Source organism: Pagrus pagrus (genome assembly GCF_965226575.1).
Source record: "Pagrus pagrus genome assembly, chromosome: 14".
In the NCBI taxonomy this organism is placed as follows: domain Eukaryota; kingdom Metazoa; phylum Chordata; class Actinopteri; order Spariformes; family Sparidae; genus Pagrus; species Pagrus pagrus.
In genome coordinates this window covers 17,697,820-17,720,797 of record NC_140198.1, presented here as the reverse complement: position 1 = coordinate 17,720,797, position 22,978 = coordinate 17,697,820, and the positions used below count along the sequence as shown (strand labels likewise).

General features: G+C 44.1%; 1 protein-coding gene across 9 annotated transcripts in view; it reads right to left on the bottom strand.

Annotated features, from left to right (window-relative positions):
- The window catches only part of sipa1 (signal-induced proliferation-associated 1), a 38,605-nt gene that overhangs the window by 8,900 nt on the left and 6,727 nt on the right, over window positions 1–22,978 (bottom strand). For 7 of the 9 annotated variants that reach the window (XM_084374138.1, XM_084374144.1, XM_084374142.1 and 4 more), the window contains exons 2-12: window positions 10,606–12,213; window positions 8,961–9,085; window positions 8,696–8,884; window positions 7,405–7,579; window positions 6,971–7,074; window positions 5,592–5,749; window positions 4,654–5,260; window positions 4,298–4,572; window positions 3,205–3,618; window positions 826–952; window positions 604–727 (exon numbers count right to left, since the gene is read on the bottom strand). In XM_084374138.1, the coding sequence (XP_084230264.1) occupies window positions 604–727; window positions 826–952; window positions 3,205–3,618; window positions 4,298–4,572; window positions 4,654–5,260; window positions 5,592–5,749; window positions 6,971–7,074; window positions 7,405–7,579; window positions 8,696–8,884; window positions 8,961–9,085; window positions 10,606–11,719 (3,412 nt within the window). In that variant the 5' untranslated portion in view covers window positions 11,720–12,213. Of the gene's footprint in view, window positions 1–603; window positions 728–825; window positions 953–3,204; window positions 3,619–4,297; window positions 4,573–4,653; window positions 5,261–5,591; window positions 5,750–6,970; window positions 7,075–7,404; window positions 7,580–8,695; window positions 8,885–8,960; window positions 9,086–10,605; window positions 12,214–12,903; window positions 12,958–22,751; window positions 22,827–22,978 lie in introns of those variants that run through there. The other 2 variants (XM_084374139.1, XM_084374140.1) reach the window with 2 other exon arrangements.

Genomic DNA, 22,978 nt, shown 5'->3' with positions numbered 1-22,978 from the left:
GGCAGGGATGATTTGCAAAACATGTGTAATTGTTCCATTTTGGCATCGCTGGAGCAATCGTGTCAGCTGTTGTGTCTGAGAGGGGGAGCTTTGTTTTGAGTCCATGATCAGGGTCATAACATCTCTGCGTGCTCTTTGTCCCTCAATTCATTTTCAAACATTTATTTCTTTATTTTACATGCAGCTACCATTCCTTTTTTGAATTTAAAGTATTTAAAATATATATATATATTGAGGGGTAAGAACCAGAGGGTCATAAGTGACATTTGACCAACTTTATAGGAAATTCAAAACAAAAAAATGACCATGATTTGTCCTAAATTTAAGTGAATATTTGGACATTTATTGAAAAGAATACTTTTAATATATGTAAGTGCATTTACTTCCTTTGGACCGCAAATAGTTTCAAGTGTCAGTTCTCTTTTTGATCAATAATTGGTTTAAAATTCACATGTGCCCTTTTGGCTGTAGAAAGAGCTCAACAACAGCTTTCATTTCACATATATAACTCATAAAACAAATCTTTTTCGGTCAATCACACCCCTCTCAACTCTCATTATTACAATTATATAGCATGAAATGTAGGAAAATTGATGTCCTTACTCTTGGTGATGGAGTTATGAAGACTCAGGGCTCGTGAATTCCTCTCAGCTCGGTCCACGCACGACAGCCGAGAAGACGAGTCACTCGCCGAAGCTTTGTCATCGCCGAACTCAGCGGCCATGAACTGAAGACACAGAGACAGAGGGGAAACGACACTGTCAGAGAGGAGAACAGAGCGCTGCGGAGAAACCAATCAGATATCCTCTCGTCTCAGCCTGTCACCTGTTCGTCCTCCAGGGGAACCTTGGGTTTGACGGCCAGGATCAGATCAGGTGTGGCATCCTTCAGCTCACCGACGTTCTCGTAGATGTGGCGTTCCCCCTTCAGCCCCACGTTGTCGTACACATGCCTGATGGGAAAAAAAAAACACAAAGCAAATATGCTGTTGATGCTCCCTGACATTTTTTTTATCCAATCCAGAGGTCAAAACAGGAACTGGATTACTTAAACAAGTAATCTGCAGGACGGCTTAGATTTTGGCCTGATTGATGTTTGCTATCCTGCCCTCACAGCATCATCCATCACAAAAATCACATCTGATGCGGTTTTGGTCAAATTGCTCAGTTCTGCTTCGCATGACAATGAAAAACAGTCAAATTCATTTTGGCGAGCAGCAGAGTTTAATATCATCCTCATGAATATTTCCTTTACAATCTCCTCTTCAAGCTGCTTTTTGGAGTTCTCAGGGGAAGGACGACCAGGCAGTGTGTTAAATAATCAAATAATTTGTCAGGCAAATACATACATGTCCTGCTGTGTTGGCACTTGGCAAACATTCTTGTGACTCTCAGACGAGGACCTCGAGAGGATCAGGGAATATTGCAGAGTACGAACCGTCATGTAAATGATTGTTGAATGGAAACAAATGCTTTGTTGTTGTCATTTACTTGACTTGCTGTCAGCTACTAAGGTCTGAAGAAGAAGACAAAAACTTGTCATACTTAAAGGGTGACTTACCAATTTTACACATTAAAGTGTGTTTACAGGTCTTGGAAAGTACCTCTTGTGATATCACTCAGTGGCAAGTTGCATTGTGGGTAATGTAGGTGCCATATTTTAAAAATTATCCACTGGTCTAATATTGCACTTCTATAAAACTGTTGGACTCATTATGGACAGTTCAAAGACAAGTGATCAGAATTCGATACAGCAGAACCAGAGATATTACTACATTTCCCACAAAGCAACTTAATGACATCACTGGAGGATTTTATCAGATTACATGCAGCTTCCTCTGGAGCCACAAATATAATATGTCAGATATCTATCTATCTATCTATCTATCTATCTATCTATCTATCTTTATATACATATATGCAGTAATACTTCCCAAGACCTGTAAACCCTTTAAGATCTACTGTGCAATCATCCAATTAGTTACATGCAGAGGTGGAATGTAACAAAGTACATTGACTCAAGTACTGCACTTTAAGACAAATTTGAGGTACTTGCACTTGAGTCTTTTCTTTACATGCTACTTTATGCTTCTACTCCACTATAAGTCAGAAGGAAATATTGTACTCCATTAAAACTTTAGTTTGACAGTAGGGGTGTCGGCAATAAGCGGTGCAATAACTGTGATATTCAAAAAATGAAATATTTCTACTGTGTTAATAATACACATATGATAATATCGTTATTGTGAATTCTTTGCGACACGATAATCGTCCGGTGATAATCTGATATCGTGATCACATTTGACAGCTTAAACTACTGTGACTAACAACATATACATGTAAAGCAAACGAGATTAGTTGATTGGCAGCTTTTTTGATAATTGTCATAAAAGCACATTTTCATGCCAAAACCATTTAATTGTTCCAGCTCCTCAAATGGATTTGCTGCTACTCCTTGTAATTATTTTATTAATTATTAATTAATTTTAAATTATTAAAACTTTGGACTATAAGTCCAACATTGTGATACTCTTTTCTGACATATTATAAACAAAACAATCGAGAAAATAATCGGGAGATTAATTCATTAGGAAAATAATTTGTTGCAAATTAACTCCAACTCAACAACACCAACAACAGCACAATGTATCTTGTATTGTTTTGTATTGAATGTAAAAGTATTATTAATTTAATGGTGTTATACATAAAAGTATAATAATCACAAGAGGCATTTCTGCAGTCAGTACTTTTACTTTCAACACTTTAAGTACATTTTCCTGATTATACTTACATATTTTTTACGTGTAATAGAGTACTTTTACAGTGTGGTATTAGTACTTTTACTTGAGTAAAGGGTCGGAGTTTGAAAATAAAATGATTCAAATTGAAAACGGAACATCTGAATGAGTTTTCTAAGGTGAAACTTTTGCATTAAGTTGACACACTTCAGTGACGCAGCGTGACACACTGCTTAGTGTCCTTTCTCTGTGCCTCGTCCTTTGCAGGAAAAGTGACGCACTGACTCAGAGATTGAATTGTGATGAGTCAGCTCCAGTTTGAGGATATTTTCAGCCATGTTGGATGATGTAAGAGCTCTTTTTACCTGCTGCTCTCCCACTTTGTACATGTAGCGAGAACGATTATGATGTCTCGCAAAGCAGCATTTCTTGTCTCTATGATGCCTGTAGTAGTATAGTACACTCACCCATCACCGTCACATGTGTCCGTGAAGGATGGCCGTCTCTCCAAAGAGCAGCTGCGTGTGAGCTGTGGGCCGCTGCCCTCCTGGCTCTGATTGGCTGGCTGGTCCTGCAGAGAAGTGGCCCGTAGCAGCGGTAAGCTGGGCGGCGTGAGGAGCGAGCCGAGACTTCTCTCGCTTTGCCCTTTATCACACGGCTGCGCCTCGCCCTCTTCGGCCTCCACCTGCACCTCCGTTATGTCCGCTTCACTGACCCCATCCGCCTTCAGCTTCTGCTCTTCCTCTTCCTCTTTCTCCTCCTCCTCTTCCTCTTCTTCTTCTTCTTCCCTCTCGTCCAGCACCCAGGCCTCTCCAGACTGATCCTCGCCGGGCTTGCACTCTGCATCCTTGATGGCTTTCTGGTAGAGCTCGGAGAAACTTCTGCAGAGCACGAAACAACAACATACTCAGAGAGAAGAAAACCATCGTTTGTGTCTAGCTTCTCACATAAATTAATCTAGAAGACAAAAACAAAGACGAGATGAAAAAAAAAGGCTATATATGTCTACGCTTCTGTTATATTCCTTTGAAATCGCCGAGCCTCTACTTCCTGTGAGGAATTATGACATCTTTGTGACTATTTGTGCTTTGTTGTCAGACAACAAGCATTTCAGAAGTGGAATATAAATAAACTAGTTTGGGGTTCTCTGAGGATGCTTCTGCTGCCAGCTTGGAAGTGTTGATCTAAAGTTAAGAGCTCCACTTTAATGTTGTTTTTCCTTTATTGTGTCCACATCTGCCCTCTGACTTCAGCTGAGTGGTAACACTGTGTCACAGTGATTAGAGATCATTAGAGGGATTGATTGGCTGTTAGCCAGCTGGTGTGACACTGACAGCAGGCTGTCATCAGCGGCAGAGTAGCACCTCTCTCGTCCCACTAACCCCCTCCTTCTTATTTACCGTCAACCTCCCTCTCACCCCCTCACTGGGACTACTCTTCACTTTCTGGAGCACGCTTTATACCCATGAGCCCCTTCTCCAGTCTCACTCCGCGTCTGTTGATCCAAACATGCCCTCGTTAGTGCTCCCTCCTCCTCCCCCTCTCTGCAGCCTCACCCACCTGCGAGGCTTGCCGTTCTCGTCCGGTGGGATGACAGTGATGTGGATCTTGTGCGCAGTGCGGAGCAGCCTGGTCCTCTCCTCGGGGCTCAGGTGAACGAGCGAGTGTCCGCACAGCCGCACCACACGAGCCCACAGCTGCAGGCCTCCGCTCTCGGCGTAGCAGAAGCGCTGCAGCTCCGTCACAAAGCCCTCCTCGTTCATCAGGAAGCCGGGCTGGCCGACTCCGTCGCGCAGGGGGGTGACCTCGAAAGCCTCGCATCCTCGGGTGACCAGCTGCAGGTGAGGACGTGAATGAATCAGAAAGATGCAAAGCGACCACTCTGACAAATTTCAAATCTGGACACAATCACCCACCTCTAGCCTCTGCACCACCTCTCGTATATCCTCTGCCTGGCTCTCCATCACACTGATTGACACTGACTCCCCGCGCTCATAGAAGATGTCCAAGCAGGGCCCCCCCTCCTTCGTCTCCGTCACCGCCTTCCAGCCGATGACGTCTCTGCAGGAGCAGTTAAACACCACCCTGCGTGTGCACCTCTCAATGAGCACCACCGACTCCGCCGACACCCCCAGCAGACAGGGGAGTCTGAGCTCTCCCGCCTCCCCATCATCTCCGCCGTTGACCATCACAGCCCACACCAGTGCTCCAGCGCTGTGCAGCTCCGCCCCTTTGGCGCCCTTCAGCTTGTCTTTGCGCTTGCCTCCCAGAGAGAGCAGCGGGAACTTGGTGGAAGAGTCGATGGGAGTGGTGGTCACGTAGTTTTCGGCCAGGTCCTTCAGGTATTCCTGTCGCGTGCGGGTGGCCATGGAGCGGAACTTCTCTGACTTCTCGGCGGCGTTTTCTGCATTCACTGCCTTCGCCAGGAGGAAGTCTCTGAAGGCAAGCGAGCGAGGGAAGCGTGCGCCCTTAGGGAACAGTGGGCCAAATAATGGGATGTCTTTAGAGCGTGTCACAGCCACCCTGAGAGGGAGAGAGGAAAAAAAGGAATGACAGCGTAAGAGAGAGAATACCGCAGAGACATTCGATCTACGTCTTGTTTTCAGAGCTCCAGTGTTTCTCCAGAAAGACAAACACTGACATTGAATCCGATGCAGGGGTGTACAGATTTAGATTTTCTCCTATATATAGCTATACACCCATCTTTATATTGATTACACTTTCCTATGATACAAAGCACCCACTAGCTGGTGAGTAATCTGTTCTCATAAGAGATTTCAGCCTGTACAATGATTTTTTTTTCGGGGGTAGAAAGATGCATTTATTCTGAAAAGAGTGCAGCAGGAAGTCAGACCTGTAATAGGTTTTGTCAGTGCAGGGCTCGTGAACCTGGACGATGATGAAGACATGTTGGAAATGGGAGCGGATGGACTTTGGAGTGAAGGGCAGGGCGCCTGGCTCCTGGAACACGATTGTCACGATGTCGTTACCGATGTGTCGCTTCCTCAGCAACTGATGGAGCAAAACAGACACACAGAGAGACGTGTTAAACAAGCAGGCCAGAGTCGTCGTGGTAAACTAAGACGAGACGTATCTCACTGCAGCAATCTGACTGGATTTATATCTAAAGAATATACAAGAGAGGTTTTAAAAACAGCGAGAACATCAACTACATTACTGACTGTATGTACTTCAAGCAAACATTTGTTGAGTATATGTATTTACTTAAAGCTAAATAAAATAAAATAAGTATTTTCTTAAGTAGCCTTGCTTGGCATGACCCACGGACGGATCGTGAGACAACGGTCCCCTGGGCACAGACATTTAAAGGCCCCCCCAACTATTTTGTCACCCTTTCTTGTCACTACTTTCGTGTCCCTTTGTAGTTGTTGTGTGGGTTGCTGGCGGTACTTTTGTGTCTCTATTTGGTAGTTTCATGTCTCTCGTAGTCATTTCTTGTCTTCTCGCGGTAAATGTATGTCTCTCTGAGGTAGCTTTGTTTCTCTGTAGTTGTTTTGTGTCTCTTTGTAGTCATTAATGGACTTTCGCAACCAGTCAGCCCATTCAGTAATCCATCTGTGGCATGACCACACTGTTTCTATCGGTTTACTCACTTAATACTCAAAAAATAATGTACACTATGAGTCTTGCATCTTCAAAATCACTGATTAAACACCTTCTCTTTTGAATTCGTTAATAGAACTGAAACTAGATTGTAACACTGAATAAAGTCAGAAAAAGCATTCAAACTAAAAATCCCAAGCCACTAAACAGTTTAAAGAAGTATCTCAGGGCATTGTTAAACCTCTAATCTACATAGTGTATTATAATAGTGCGTCATGTCCAGTCTCTTTGAAGTGACGGCGAACAGGCTTAAACCACAGCCTGCGCATAAAGAGCTGACAGTCAGCTGAACAGGAAGGCTGCCTGAGAGGCGACAGTGAATACCTTCATGGTGGGAGTGAACACTGGGGGGCAGGATTTTTATGTCATGCTTGTTGCCGAGTACAGAGGCTTTTTCTAAAGCATTTACCAAAGCATGACCGTCTGAACAGAGGTGGGTAATGAAGGTTGTACCGAGACTGATGCAATTTCTTTAAGAAGAGAGGTGAAACATCTGAGAAAACTGTCAGTGTGAGAACTCCAGGAGATTAACCTGGTATTGGAAAAAATGCAGCTGCAAAACAAAAGGCAGGAAATGGAAATTGTGTGTCACAACTTTGTTTATTTTACCTGTTGTGTGTTGTTGGCTGTGTAGGGCAGCATGGTGGACACATGAAACATAATCTCATAGTCCTGGTAGCGCGTGTAGAGGGAATGTGTCCCCGTTGAGTCCGCTACACAAGCACACAGAAACACACACACACACACACACATCACACACATCACATAAAGAGATTTAGCAAAATCAGTCAACGTCTCTGAATGAAAGACTAAACTCAAACTGTCACATTCAAAGCGGTTCTTTGCTGCTCACTGAGGGGAAAACAGCTCCAAGATAATCAGCAGTGACTATGCTATTTTGCAGGCATTACTCAGATTACATGTGGCCAGATAGCAGTTATCTTAGGCTTTCAGTGCTGCACTGATGCCCTTTGGATAATGGTACTGCGACAAGGTGAGATCCAGCCGATGGATGGCGGGTGTGGTGTGTGTTTTCAGCTCACTCTTGTTGTCCAGCTGAGCTCGGTATTTCTCCCAGCCCTTGAGGCGCACACGCTCCCCCAGCAGATCCAGAAACTCCTCGAATGCCGGCCCCGAGCTCTCGTTGTTGTACATGTCCTCCTCTGAGCTCTGCCCGGCCCGGCAATACATCACCCCGACCTTTCGCTGGAAATTCAGCTGCATTAGAAGACAGAGAATCACAGAGTTTAGGCTGTTACATATGCATATTTATACCATCCTTTCATTTAAACTGCCAGGACTTTTCATCTGTATTAAATGGTTTCCTGATCATTTGACATCTTACTTTACAGCACTAAAAGGTTGTTCCAGACATTTCTGTTGGAAAATGTTGCATTTTGTCGAAGGAGTTAACCTTTTCACTTGAGGGCCTTAATGTTGACCCACGGGCCAAAAGACAACACCTATTGTATTGTTGAGATGCAAGATGGTACTTGGATCCCGAGTTCCCTTAACTGACTGACTTCCTGTGTCCCCCACATGCTCACATAAGAAAAATACTCAATCATTTGTTATCTTACATATCAAAAGAGCATTTTAGCTTGCGAAAAATGAATGAACAGTGATTTTTAAATTTTATTTTTAATTATTTATTACGCTAGAAACATCCTGCGGGCCAAATCAAACCTTGTAGACTGTATTCACACGGAGGCCATTTCCCTCTGACATCATGCTCAGGCTGGGAGGCTCGAATTTAGTTGACAACCCATTAGCTTTCATTAGAAGGCTAATGATAGCAATCAACCACTTCCTAGCTAATCTTACTGTATGGGAGTGTTACACGATACATAGAAAAGCATAAAATGATTCAAAACTATCAAATCACATCTGAGAGACATTCATTTAAGCTTCGATGTGAAACACGTTGGATGTAATCGTGTCTGATGTCCCCCCTTAATTTTGCAAGGGGTCATGAAAGTAAGGTTTCTATTCATGTGACACATGATCAGAAAATCACTACGCGATCAACATGAGTTAATCAATGATGTTTTCGGCTGCAGTGTCTCAGACCTGTATATTTGCATGCTTCAGTTAGTTTATTCTAGGTTTTTATTCTTTCTGAGTATTTGTCAGACAAATTCAGCAACACTCTGGGCTCTGAGAACACATTACAAACAACTGTCATTGTGCTATCTTTGGGTGTGGACTTCAGATTCAGACACTGTAGTCTGACCTTGGTAAAAAAAATCTTTTTTCATTTGTATCTATCCGATGGCCTCAAAGGCTTTCTGTCTGATGCATGCTGCAGTCTTCAGTGTCAGCAGACGTACTCACCCCCTGTTCGTCCAGCTTCAGCAGGGTGTCCCGGACCTTCGGGGAGTTTGAGGCCAAGCGAAGGCAGTGCAGGTTCAGCTCAGGCATGATGAACTCCAGCAGCCTCTTGGGTGACAAGCCCCTAGGGGTCGTGTGACGGGCGGCAGAAGGCACTGACTCCTCCAGGATGGACCCTCGCAGCGTCTTCAGCTGAGGAGAAGATTCGCATTTGTCACATCCAGTCGGATCAATTGTACACACACTGAGCTCAAAGTGCAGGTTTTACCTCTGTGGTGCGAAAGATGATTCTGCAATTGTACTGAGCTCCGCTGGATCCTTCTTTCTCCTCTCGACGGAAACTGATGGCCACTGGACCGAGGCGATCGTCCATGCCGAAGAAATTCTGGTGTTCTGTGATGACAATACAGTCACATAAATACAACTGTGAAGAACGAGACTGTGACAGAGTTGTGCTTAAAATATGGTGATCACAAGAAAAAAAATCGTGCGGATCAAGACAAGCGGATCGCTCTGTTTTTCCTCACAGTAGCAACTTCCAACAACACAGGACAGAATGTGAGCTTATTCATGCATTTAGTTTATAATAGAGACGTAAAAGCAGACAAAAATGGTACCAGGCTGCCAGCCTGACTGGGAAACATTTTCCTGATAGATTTCGTACCCAGTGCCAGACAATGATAACATGAATTTGTGCCCATAAAACACGTTGGAAGAACCCTTCCACACCCCTGCAGCCCCCTTAGTGAGAAGCAAATTGTTTAGTCTGCACCTACTAGAGATGTTTCGCCAGAGAACCACGGTAAAAGTGGCAACAAAATGAAAAGAAAGGAGGGAAATAGGAAACAACTAGTGAAAAAGTTTAAAGTTCCCATGAAATGCTATTTGCTTTGGCGTAGTTTCCCTTTAAAAACAGGCAGCTACGGAGAAACTTGTCTCAGATATTGACTGGCGTTTACAGTAGCCAAAAGCGATACAGTACAGGGAATACAGTACCGAGGTGGTTTTCCTGCCAGGTTTGGCTCCTGACACCCCGTGGCTGATTGAGCAGATAGGCTCCTGCTGCATGGCTACAAGCTAACTGCATAGCGACAGCTAAATTAGCAGAGGTTACAGGTTACCTTAGCAACTAAGCTACTGGCATCTGTCCATCAGGACCTCGGTATTGTAACTGGTCTCCATCATTCTCAAAGGCTGCGTAGGCCCCGGTCTGGAGGTGTTCATTGGGAAGCTGTAATAGTTAGCAGTTACTCGGGCCAACTTTCTGGCTGTAACAACCTGAAGTGGGAACAGGCTGCGGATTTTGAAGCCAAAGAGCGACTTTAATACTTGTGGCACTCACAAAAGCAGATTTAGTGATTTTAAACAATAAAGTTTCACAAGAAAAAGCCGAAAATAAAAAGTAAATCCAGGCTGAAACTTAAAAGAGTTTTCCTGACCTCCCAGATAAGTAACACTACCCTCCGCTCAAAAAAAGTGCTTACCCCTCCCCCATTTTTGCCCCCCCGATTGTCCCTAATAATTTTAGCACAGTCCCTAAATGATACATTTGTACCCTGATAAAGTCTTACTCAGACTTAAAAGGTGATCGTATTGTTTTACATGCAAGGAATATGTCTTGGTGTTTTGGTGCACCACAATGAATATAGTAAGTAGGAAAATACAGTATAAAGAAAGACAAAAAGCAAGTATTGCAAGTCTAGGAGCAAAAAATATAATACAAATATGCCCAACATGTTAATTAAGTTAAAGTGCAGTACAGTTTGTACAGTATTGTGCAGGAATCCACAAAGCACCACAGTGTACTTCCACTTTCATTTTAGAAAAATGAACAGAAATTGATTTTCATCCCTGATGTGATATTGTTCCCTCCATAAGAAGAATCAGCATGAGTTGCCTGGTGCTGCACATACCTTTCATGTAGAAATATTTGCGATAGTAATGTGCTCCCAGATCTGCATGCTCTATGAAGTAGTTGCTCTTGCCCTGCTGCTGGACGTGACTCTCTCTGGGCTCCTCCAGGACCGACACTGCATCGTTGGGGGTTCGCAGGCTCGACCAGAGTCCCCGCCTCCACTGGGACCGACCCAGACCCACCTGCTCCTCTCCCCCCGTCTCGTTGCGGAAGTGTGGGCAGCTGAGCAGGAGCTCGTTATCATTGCCGTCGCCTTCGTCCAGCAGCAGCGACTGCTCAGGGTCATCTGCGTTCCCACCGTTACCTCCCCCGCCCTGCGCAGGTGAGGACGGGGTGGCTTGGGAGAGTGGGCGCAGCTGGGAGGCGGCTGAAGCCCCTGAGGTGATATTCTTTTTCCGCCCGATGCTGTCTCTGTTTGTAGCCGCCTCGGTGAGGTCAAACAGGATGCTCTGAACGTCGTAGTGGGCAAAGTTCCTCACCCAGGCTCCACCCCCGATCACGTCATACGGACCTGGTTGAGGGATCTGAGGGGGCACAGGTTTGGTCTTCTTACTTAGACCTTCAGGCTTCGGCGGCTTGGCAGGTTTTGGGGAGTCCCCTGTGGGAAGAGACAGACCCCGAAAGAATCCATCAGGCTCCGGAGGGTTGCCTTGCAGTCCTAAGAGCAGGAAAGGGTCTTTGAAGCGGAGGGCATTCGGACTCAGGGGCCCCTGGTCGTCTGTGCTCGTCTCCTGGGCTTGAGACTGTCTCTCCAGTGAGGACAGGCTGCCATATTCCCTGTGAAGCAACACACCTGAGTCCCCCTGAGAACCCGCACCCACCTTTTCACCAGCTGCCCGAGCTGCCTTGCCCCCTGCCTTTCCGGAGGAGTCCAAGTCTCCTAAGGTTACATCGCTGTTGCTCCTCTGCATGATGTGGCCACGGCCCACCGACCTCAGGGTTAACCCTGCGCGGCTCGGAGTGAGGCTGTCTCCGTCAGCTCCATCACCCTCCCTCCTGGGCGGCCACTCCACCACACCCGCTTCCCGCTTTGGGTCAAAATTGACGGTGGCGATCGGCGGCCGCATGTTCTGACGGCGAAACTTACGGATGAAGAGGTCATCTGACTGCATGATGCCTGAGGAACCAGTCTAACTATCTATTCTCCACTCTGGTCCCAGAGCTCTCCGCTCTCCCAGTTAAATCTCTGTCCTGGTCTCTATGGTGCTGGTGTGAAACGGGAGAACTGTGTACGAGGACGAAGTGTAGGCAGCAAATACAGTCCTCATTCACACCACTTAAGATGGCTGAACTTTCTCAACCCTTCGGGCTCTCATCGATGCCTCTGTGAGCTGCCACACAAGAGTTCTGAAGTGTGAATGAAGAAGATTGAGGAGAATGTGCGAGCGTGACTCGTCGCAGGTGTGCGTGTGTGAGTGTCGGTGGTGGTCCAGTTGCGGGGTGCTCCTTCCTGCGGTGTGAGGATGAGAGGATCATCACTGGAGCCCGACTCTCTGTCCTCTGTGTAGGAGAGGCTCTGTCTCTATCAACCCTTCTAACATGGCATCCATTCGTCTGCACTCTTCAGTGCCTGCTGCTGCTGCTTCCCTTTTGGTCCACTGGCCACCTGTAGAGAAAAAAAAACAGAGGAATAAATAGCTTTTTCAATCTCATCCGTCCCATCATTCCACAGTGCTATTATCCTAATCGACGGCTTTATATTCAACCACGGCAGCTTGTAAGCGAGTGCTCAGAAACACTTTGTGGAGGAGAACGGCTCTGATAAACAACTATTGAATTCTAACTATAAAGCAGTGAGCAGCTCTGACGTGTGTCTTATTGTTGAGTAATGCCTCATACCTCTGTTTTCTGCTTTCTTTCATTATTATTCTTTCCTTTACACACTTTCCGTTCCACAGTTTCCCTAAATAGTTCGGCAGCAGACTAAAATGCTCAACACATCCACGCCGCACACGCTCACAATAGACAGTATTAGCAGAGAGGAGGGGGCCTTCCTGACTTACTGACAGTGTGCCAGCGTACAAGAGAAATAAGTGTAAACTCTCTCTCACCCGTGCATACGTTCACACACAAACAGACACAGTTTGGTTTAGCTCACTCCTGCACCAGTGTTAAAAGAATCTATAAATAAAAAAACAACAGGAGCATTAGCGGTATAGTATTTTGGATCAGCTGTTTTTTTTTCAGTCGAGTTTTCAGTCGAGTCATTCAAAGGCAACAGAGTACGAAGCACATTGCTTCCCTTTTTTAAGGCCAAACAGACAAATCGTCGTTTTAAGTCTTGACTGTAACTTACCGACAGAGTGGGTTTTGTTTCTGCTAAAGATCATTCGGTTTCTGTCATCATCTGCGACTGCTGCCCTGTCTTTGACCAAACTGACGTCAATCAGCTCGAGCTGAAACCTTTTGTCGCACTCAATAAGGTATGAGGCTTCTTCCTGTCTAGCTTTTTCACATGCATCTCCTCTCTCTCTCTCATGCTTGCAGCCTAAAGAGCAGGTGCAGTGGTGCAGAGCTGCTACCAGAAAAGACTCACACACACACACACATGCACACACACACACACACACGTAGAAAACGCTGTAGAGTAAAGTGAGGAAGTCACAAGAAATCTTTGTTTCCCTTCCTCGCCTGCTCTGTTGTCACGATCAGAAGTTATCAGTAGTTTCAATAGCGTGTCCAGATATGCTGACATGTGAAAGTGTTAATGTGCACTTAAATCACCGAGAAGACACCCTGTGACACCGAGGGGCTCGCCGTTGGCAGGAAATTTGAAGATTTGACAAGTTTTAAGGAGACCCATTTAGTTTTTCTTCTATTTCTTTCCTTTAGCATTTCATACACATTCTTGTGCATGTAAAAGGCCTCGAAAGCTAAAGAGGTCAAAGTCCACACCACCAGAAGCTCCTCTCTCCCACAGGAAACACTGCTCCTGAAATGCCTCGTCAGTAGTCCCCTAGTTTGGCACGTAAGAATTGATTTCTTGTTGTTAGTGGTGATGGCTCAGGTGTGTGTGAGCCGACCAATCAGAACAGACTGAGTATTACATTTCACTTGTTTTCTTTTTGAAAATGTTGAAAGGACACCATGGCTTTAAACTAGGCTGATTAATTCTAGCTGCCAGTATCTTCCTCCTAGGCAATCATGTTGAGACTTTACATTAACAATAATGTGCATTTTAGTTTGTTGGTGTTGCTCTGCTAATGCAATGCTTTCGAAACAAGCTGACGCAGACGGTCCCTGAGCTCGCAGTCTCCCCGGCCGAGCTTGAGACACACATCATTCGATGCAAATGAGCACATACTGTATTGAAAGAAGCGTTCAGCTGCTACATAAATCTAAATGCTAATACAAGAAAGGACCGAGGAGGTGGGGTTAAATTACTGGAAGCAGACAGGATGGATGTTTATGTATGCATAGACACAGTCAGGAGCTCAGAAAAACTGAAGTCATGAGTGCAGATCCCCCATGTGCAAACCTATTCATCAAAAATCTTAATTTCTATTGTATTTTATATGTAAAATGTTATTTTCTGTCATCTCGAAGCCTAAAAGATAAGTGGACATTAGTGCAAAATGCTTAGAAGGATGGCTAGTATCATGTGTATATGTGTAGCATTGGGACAATAAAAGACTACCGTGTCTGTCTTATTGATTATCTCATATGCTTCAAATGATGCTGCAGAAGTAGCATGCTGAATTACATGCAAACAGCTAATTAAAAAAATACACCTCTGACTGGTCCAGGCTTCTCTTTCCCTGAATATCTGAGACATTTCCGTCCATGTGTGGTTCCCCATTTGACACACGAGCTCTGGTTCACATAGAGCAGCCTCTGTGCACTGTCTGCGTGGTGCCAGGGCTGCTGACATTAAAACCCCGCTCATGTTTCTTTCTGGGAGCCTTCAAATCTTCTCCAACCCCCCATTACCCATGCGGGGACAAATGATGTTCATCTATCTGCAATCATTATAGGTGCAGCATCATCTGCATGTTTTACAATGCCACGAAAAAAGTGAGCGAGCAAACCCATTTTCTCCGGTGTCTCTAAAGTGGGAGTGGAGATTGTTGGCAGCAGGTTCTTTTTTCGAGAATCACAGATTGCCTTCATGTTGTTCCAACAACAAACTGAACTTCCAGGATCTGCCAGAAGCACTCCTGCTCTCCACCAACACACAGCGAGGGCTGAACTTGGACACTTATCACTCACCACTTTTGTTCAAACCGTGTATTCCTCGGCTTCCTGAGACCCCCGACCCATGAATCACTCCTTGTTTCCATAGCAACCGGTCTGGTGCCACCCTCTTCCGATGTGTTATCTAGTCCACCGGTGCTCTAAATTATTCCTGTTTACTCCACTCAGAGGATGAAATAGCTTCACTTTTGTCAAACAAGCCCTCGACTGATGATGACTGTGTCGGTGAACTTCAGCAAACTACAACAAGACAAAATGATCTTGTCATGGTTTAATTGATTGCCTTCAAAACAAGATGGTTGACTGAATCTTTAGTTTATTCATATTTCACCAAAATAATATTGTCCATCTATAGATCTATATGGGTTTGATAGTTGCAGAAAGGAGGTGGTAAAATAAAATTAGCTATAGGCCAGATAAAGAAAATGCAATTGCACTTCACACAATAAATCCGGGTGCTTAGCCTAAAAAATAATACATGTCCAAGTTAAAAACATAAGAAAAGTGGCACTCATCATGTGCCAGCAGTATGGCTGCAGCATGTTTATGTTAGCATGCTAACACTCTACTACAACTATGGCTGTGTCTGAAATCGTTCTCTCATTCACTTCTTCCTACTAACTGTTAGTTAGTCATTGTGAACATGTGAGCATGCTAATGTTGACATTTAGCTAAATACACCAGTGCAGCCAGCTGTTTTCCACTGAAAAAATAAAAAAGTTTCTATGTCAAGCAAAGAAATTGGTCAAGTTAGCAACACAGAAAAGCACAGCTGTGCCTAAGGATAACTTCCATTATTTGACAATTTCAATTACCAGTGACATTAGCCTAATTTGTCTTAAAACCTCATGTGCAATCGAAACTTTTAGTTCCTGTCGCTTCTTAGTGCGTTAACCTGATCAAAAAGAGGCATTCGGCTGTACTTAACTACTGGTATCTAAATATCTGGAGTTCTAAATGTTCAGCAGTCTTTTCAGTCCTTCATTGATCAGGACCCAATTGAAACCATCTTTGAAGAGGAACTGCACAGATCACCAAGTTATGAACATGATTCACATCTACATAATCTGCCTGGTGCTTCAGCATCTATCTATTCCAGTGTTATTAAGTCATTTTTCAGCTGCTGTGTGAAGGTAATAAACAAATTCTCTTTGAATCAGAATCAAGGACAGCAACAGAAATTGTTACATTTTAAAGCAAAGACAGCTATTTTCTTACCATTACTGATATGTGATGTTTTCAATCAAATCCTCACTAGTTCTGATTAGTTTTTTAAATACCCTTGCCACATTAACAGTGACTTTGAATAGATACTGCATGACTGACTGTGACTGCTATAGAGAAGTGTGCGGTGTACCTTACGTAGAAGTATAACGTGAAGAGGAACTGAAGTGTTGACCCTGCCCCCAAAAGTTTCTGCTCAATTTGTCTGGAAACCAATTGTCTGTACATTCAGATGTATGCATTAGCCATGACAATTTAAATGTCATTTTACATCCTCCCAACACAAAAGCAGGGAAGCTTTGTCATTTAAACAACTGCCTCTTGATCCAAAAAACTGCTACCCTAGAAAAACACATAAATGATTAATAACTCGCTTAATGTTTTCCCAGGATATTTGTAGCTGAACAGTCTTACGAGCTGTATCAGTCTGCCTTAAACCAAACCCTAATATGATCATAAATGGATCATTTCGTGATAGTGAGACTGACTGAGTGGCTATAAAAAAGAACTTAAGGATATTATGAAGGCTTGACAATAAACAGCAACAGGAAGCTCTTTTTTCAAAAGCTTTCATGCTGCTGATTGTCGTCTGACTGTAAATGTGCATCTCAGTGGTTTCAAAACTGTTTCCAGTAGTTCTTCTTTGGGGCCGCACAACTAATTGAAATATAATCGAAATCGCAATATGGTCAAGTGCAATAACATTTGGTAAAATGTGTGACAAAGCAGCATTATAATGAAGCACTGCAGAGCTTCAGAGGTGCCCCTGGCCTACACATTTTCTTCTCCAGATGTTAGAAAAGATGTTTGCTTGGTACAGAGCCCAGCAAATGTTACATCATCATGATTTTAAAGGAGACCTATTGTGCTTTCTTGTTTTTTCCATTTTCTTCAGTGTTTTATATGTTTTTGTGGATGTAAAAGATCCTGAAAGTTAAAAAGGTCAAAGTCCGCACCAAGAGAAGCTGCTCTCTCCCACAGAAAACGCTGCTCCTGAAATGCCTCATCAGTAGTCTCGACTTAAGCTCCGTGACTTCATGACATCACACTACGTCACCATACACGTTACATGATTGCATAATAAATGCCTAGTAGCTAGTTTGGGACCTAAAGATTAGTTTAGCAAAGCTGCTTTGTTGTTGGTAGCGGTGATGGGTCAGGCGTGTGTGAGCTGACCAATCAGAGGAGACTGGGTATTCGGGAGGCGGGCCTTAAAGAGACAGGAGCTACAACAGAGGGTTTCAGACAGAGGGGGAATACAGAGCTGCAGCACTGGACAGAATGAGAGAGCTGAAGTGTTTTTTGAGCATTAAAGCCTGTAAACTTATTCTAGCAGTAACACAAAAGAAAATGATGAACCTGAAAATGAGCACAATATGTCTCCTTTAATAGTTTTTTCAGTGAAAATTAAAATTGTGAAAGAAAAATGATCATTCCCACTGATCACAAATTATATTGTAATTGTGATAACTGTCAAAACAATCACAATATGATTTTTCCGCCTGTCCTGCAGCCCTGTTCTACAGTTAAAAACAGCCTGAGAAGATTAGAGAAGATTAAATCTGTCTACATGGTGTAGTTGCATCACTTTCTAACATTTTCAAATGCCAACAAATAAAACAGTAGGTCACTGTCTGTTCGGAGATTACTGCTTTTGAATTTGCATCAGATATCAGCTCTCTTCTCTCCTGTACGGGCAAATAAATGCTTCATACTCTTACAGTTGCACTCACCCACTTCAACAGTGCAAACATATTTCTCCATGGCAGTCAGTGCAGCAGTTGATGGAAACCGTGCGTGACCCCTGATGCTCCCTGAGCCACAACTCTGCAGCCACATCAAGAGAAACTTGACCACTCACTAGACTGGTTAGCAGCAATCACTCAAACTCAATTTATTAAATCACTCTGAAGAAGAACGGCTCAGAATATGATTTGCTGACATTTGGCATCACTTAAATCTCAAAGATCTGGTTGTTTGGCCTTATGAACTTCACTAATATTTCCAAGATATCCGATAGCGGATTGTAACATATGGTCAGACTATTGGATAAAAAACAGCTGTATTCTCAATATCTTGCAGGCATTGTGGTCTATTCAAGCACTGAATCACTTAGAATAATAAACAGAATAAAAACAGTCTTTGTTTCTCGCTTCTGCCACAGCATCAGACCACGAGGGATGACCCAGACATGCTGCTGACACTCTCCAGGTTTTTTTTTTTCTTTTTTTTTTGGAGCATTCACTAACAGCACTGGGAGGATGCTTCCCTCTGCACATCTCCTCACGGTACCAGAGACGGTCTCTCTCTCCAGGAAACTCAATAATGCATGTAGACAGCAGTGTTTAATCCTGCATCTCAGAGCTTAAAACTCTGCTAGCAGACAGTGGACAGTACTGATCTCAGCATTGTGCTCACACAGTCTAGAAACAAGCATTTATTTTAGTGCTAAAATCTATTCTCTGATCTAATCTATTTCTTTGTGTGCTGAGCTCCTGTGTCCATCAGAAGTGATGACAGTGTCAGGTCAGGCTAGGGCAGAAAGGGAAATGTGAAATTTCACAGTGGAGCAGCATCATATGATCTGCTTTAAAGGATTATATCTCCACTGTTGCTTTGTTCTTTTGCACCAGATTCACATTGAAGGGTCATTACCGCCCAGGGTAGATGTTTGGTTTCACTGACGACAGTAAATGAGGTCCACTTCCACGTTAAGTCCAGGACAAGGTTAATGGGCCTCTGGTGTACGCTGTCAGGACACAAACTGAAGTCAGAGGAGAGGAGTATTAAACATGCACCATTTTGGGGAAGTCATGGCCGCTTGACTTTTTTTGCACCGGCTCGAGCAAAGTCTGCGTCCTGTGAAACAGGAAGCGATGACTGACTTTTGAACCCTGAGAGGATGGGTGTCGTCATCGTTTCTACTCAACACTTCCACACCTATGGCGAGAGCAGCTGAATCAGTGAAGCATGAATGAGCAGCTTTTTGGTTTCCTGCCTGTAACTGAGGAACTACTTAAACTTAGTTTTTATCATATCGAAAGGGACAACTCACCCCAAACTTGAAATTACATATTTTATCCTCTTACCTGTAGAGCTATTTCTCCATATAGATTGTTTTGCTGTGAGTCGCCGAGTTTTGGAGATACCCACCGTGGAGATGTCTGCCTTCTCTCGAGTATGATGGAACTAGATGGCGCTCGGCTTGTGGTGTCAAAGTGGCAAGTTTGAAAAACTCAACCACAGTGTCTATTTGCATAAATCATGACCTGGTTACTCAAGATAATCCACAGACTTTGTTGTGAGCAGTTTCATGTAGGAACTACTTTCTTTCGACCGAAATACACCTGCCAAAAGCATCACCGTGCAGAATGAAAACATGCATCCGCTCACGGAAGGCACAAGATTTAAGCATTAAAGGCGTCATGCTCGGCTGAGCTGCAATATTAGCTAGCTTAGTTAGCTAGCCCCTCGGCATAAGTGGATACATGCTTCCCTCTGCACAATGATACGTTGTAATTTGGTAGAAAGAAAGCAGCTCCTGCATGTAAATGTCTGTGGATTATCTTGAGTAACCAGGTCATGATTTCTGGTGAGAGACACTGCAGCTGAGTTTTTCAAATGTATTTTGAGCACCACAAGCCGAGTGCTGTCAATTTGGAGCAAAGACAGACATCTCCAAAACCCGGCGACTCACACCTACACAAACTACATGGATAAATAGCACTACGGGTAAGAAGAAGACATATGTATTCGTTTTGTGGTAAAGTGTCCCTTTAAGGCTGATGGTGCAGTCATTTGAAGTGTTTAATGGCAAAAGAAAGATTGCGTCCTGATTCAGGCGATCTGAGATTTGATCCGTTTTCTCCTCAGGTGAAGCTGCTGCAATCGGCTTAACGGCTTAGCAGCAATTAGATGTGATCAGTGACAAAAGTTGTGCGTTTACTGCAGCCTTATCAACTCCATCACATCACGTTGCAGTTTCGTCTTGCAGCTCGATGTCGTGCTTGTTGTCTTTCTGTCAACACTGAAGACTGACGTTGTGAAATACACCGCATGCCTCCACATATTAGGCAAGCAGACTGTTTTGACATGTGACATTAAAATGATACGTAAAGACGGAGAAACCGACGCGACGAACGTCCTACAGCGTGCATGTCGCCGCACTCGGGTGAATGTTTAACCAGGCGGGTAAACGTCCAGCTTCACAGTCTCCAGGTCAGCTGCTGTAGTGTCACAGTCTATCCTTGTAGTTAAAAGCTGCCTTACCGATCCTTAACCACAAGGTCTAAATCAACTCCTAATAGTGATTGATTTGGGGAAATTTAAAACCTGGCAGAGCCTCACTCTCTTTATTGATCCCATACAACCCTGTTAGATCTGAGATCAGGTTGCATCCCTGCTTTGCTGCAGAATATGTGACTCTTCACTGCAAAGCTTTTAATAGGGTAAAATGTGAATTAATGTGGCTGGATCTGATTCAGAAAATGAGTTCATTCTCATGCCCAACACTCGCTTTAGGCATCCTCAATCTTCCCCCCCTCCCTCCCTCCCTCCCCTCACCACACTGCGGACAGTGAACTGGGCCAAGTCCAGAGGCTGCTAAGTGGATGGTACTGCAGCACTCCCTTTTTTGTGTAATGTGTTTTATCTCCCTTTTTCATTCAAACTGTTTGCAAACGTCAGTCGGAGCTATCGGTCCCCAAAGACACATAAGCCTGCTGCATCGCCAGCACCTGGTGCTCGATTTTCCAAAAAGAGGAGAACTGTTAGGGCGGCAAGAGAACGAGCAGGTTGTGGAGGAATATCAGAACATTTCAGCCATTTCTGTGAGAAATATTTTGCAGACATGACATATGTCTATGTCATGTCACGTGTATATTACACATGTCATCATCACTACCAGGGTGAATGTTGACTGCTGCTGTAATGATGTTTTCACACAACCCTTCAAGGTGACAGATACACTGCCAGAAGCGCGGCCGCATCATTTCAAGAAGTTGTTGGTGGTTAACTCCTTCACCATTCTCACACGTCCTCTCATATTTCTCTCTTGTCAGTAACGTTGCAGCATATCAGTGCTAATTAGATCTTTCAGGGTTAGCGTAACAACATGTTCCCCCTGTGACATTGACATCTACTTTTACTATTTCAAAGAGCAGCTCCAAAATGTCTGGAGAGGAAACTTCAATTAATGTAAATGTTAAAGGGTAACTCCAGGTATTGGGGAGTACTACTGCATATGTGAAAAAGTAGTATGAAGACTTTCGTGGCTCCAGAGGGAGCTGCATGTAATCTGATAGATTGTCTCCAGTGATGTCAGTCAGTGGCTAAGTTGCATTGTGGGTAATGTAGGTACCGGGTTTTAAGTGTCTAGCATTTCATTTAATAACACTGTTGGACTGATTAGGGACAATTTATTCCACGCATTCCTCTTCCTTTACAAAACCTTGCGCCTACATTACCCACAATGCAACTGAACCAATGAGTTTCTCAATCACTGGAGAAAATGTATCATATTAGATGTAGCTTCCTCTGGAGCCACAAAAGGATTTATACTTTTTTTTCACATATGCTAGTGCTCCCCAACACCAGTAAATGCACTGCAATGTCGACAATGTCATTGCCTGCATCAGCTCTGCTGTGCAGCTGTACTGTTGTGGATCTAAGTTGAGGTCAAGCCTCTCTCTTGTCTGCAGCTACAGCACGATGAAGCATCATCTCCACACAATCAAAAACCTTCAATTTCAAGGAGAGCTGCCCTCCTTTAAACCTGTCCTTCAAAAAATTGAAAATAAGTCTTCTGTTTTATAAATTATTAATGAGGCTGGGCGAAAGGGGGCGAGGGTTACCAAGATGTTAATTATTCATTGGTTGGTTCTCCTTTGTCCACTCTCCAACCACCAGGGAAGCACACTCAGACCAGAGCTGATTTGTTATGATGTATATCTAAGTCTGCGTCTTCTCGCGCAGATGTGCTTCAGGTCTTACTGTAAAGCAGCACGGCTGAGGTCATCGAACGTGACTTCAGAGGTGTCTGCACCAGTTTCAGTTCTTTCTTTGGGCCGTTTTTAGCGAAGAGGTGGTCTTTGCAAAGAAAACAAGCCGCTCAAATTAGTCACTGGCAGTCAGAGCAGCACATGGATTAAATGTATCTAGGGATTGCTTTGTATTACTTTTTGCCCATGATGGGGGCATAATTAGTGAACTTCCCCCTTCTGTAAATGCAAAGAGGAAGCACGCTCAGAAAAGCTCCGTCTATAGCATTGTCCATATTAAAACCCCACTTCCTCTTGTAATAAATAGCACAACTTACAAATGATGCACTCTCAAATACAGTCTGTAGTACTATTGTTTCAGACACAACCGACGTGCTGTTCAGCCACAGCAAAAGAAAGTACCTAACTCGCTATTCTTTGACAAGTGATTTGCCATGACATCGACACTGTGCGCTGGCAGAGTACTGCCACTTCCTGTGTATCTGAAAATACACCTTGTGGCAGGCCATGTGTGTGACAGAGGGGGGGGGGGGGGGAGAGGCGGAGGGAGATTTAAGGCCTAAATGTGAGATGGCTCGACTGCATGTGTGTCTTTGTGTGCCTTTGCTGACTCTATAAAAGCCTTATACATGTGGCACACAGTGACAGGAAGAACAGCTGTCCCTCTGTGACTGCCGTGTGTGTGTGTGTGTGTGTCTGCGTGGGCGTGTGAGAGAAAGGAACTGACCCTCAGCTTCATGACTGCATCTATTATGTTGAGATACGGTTCACTGCTACTCCTCCGTCATCAGTGGAATCGGCTCTGAGGCAGAGGAAAGGAGATTGCTCAATATCGCTTCAATAGCACTCTGAACTGTTACCCTACCTTTTCTACATGCAGAGGAAGAGACGCTGACCTCCTCCGCTTCCTCACTGTCCCTATTGTCTGCTGAAATGTAAGCGAGTGCCCATGAA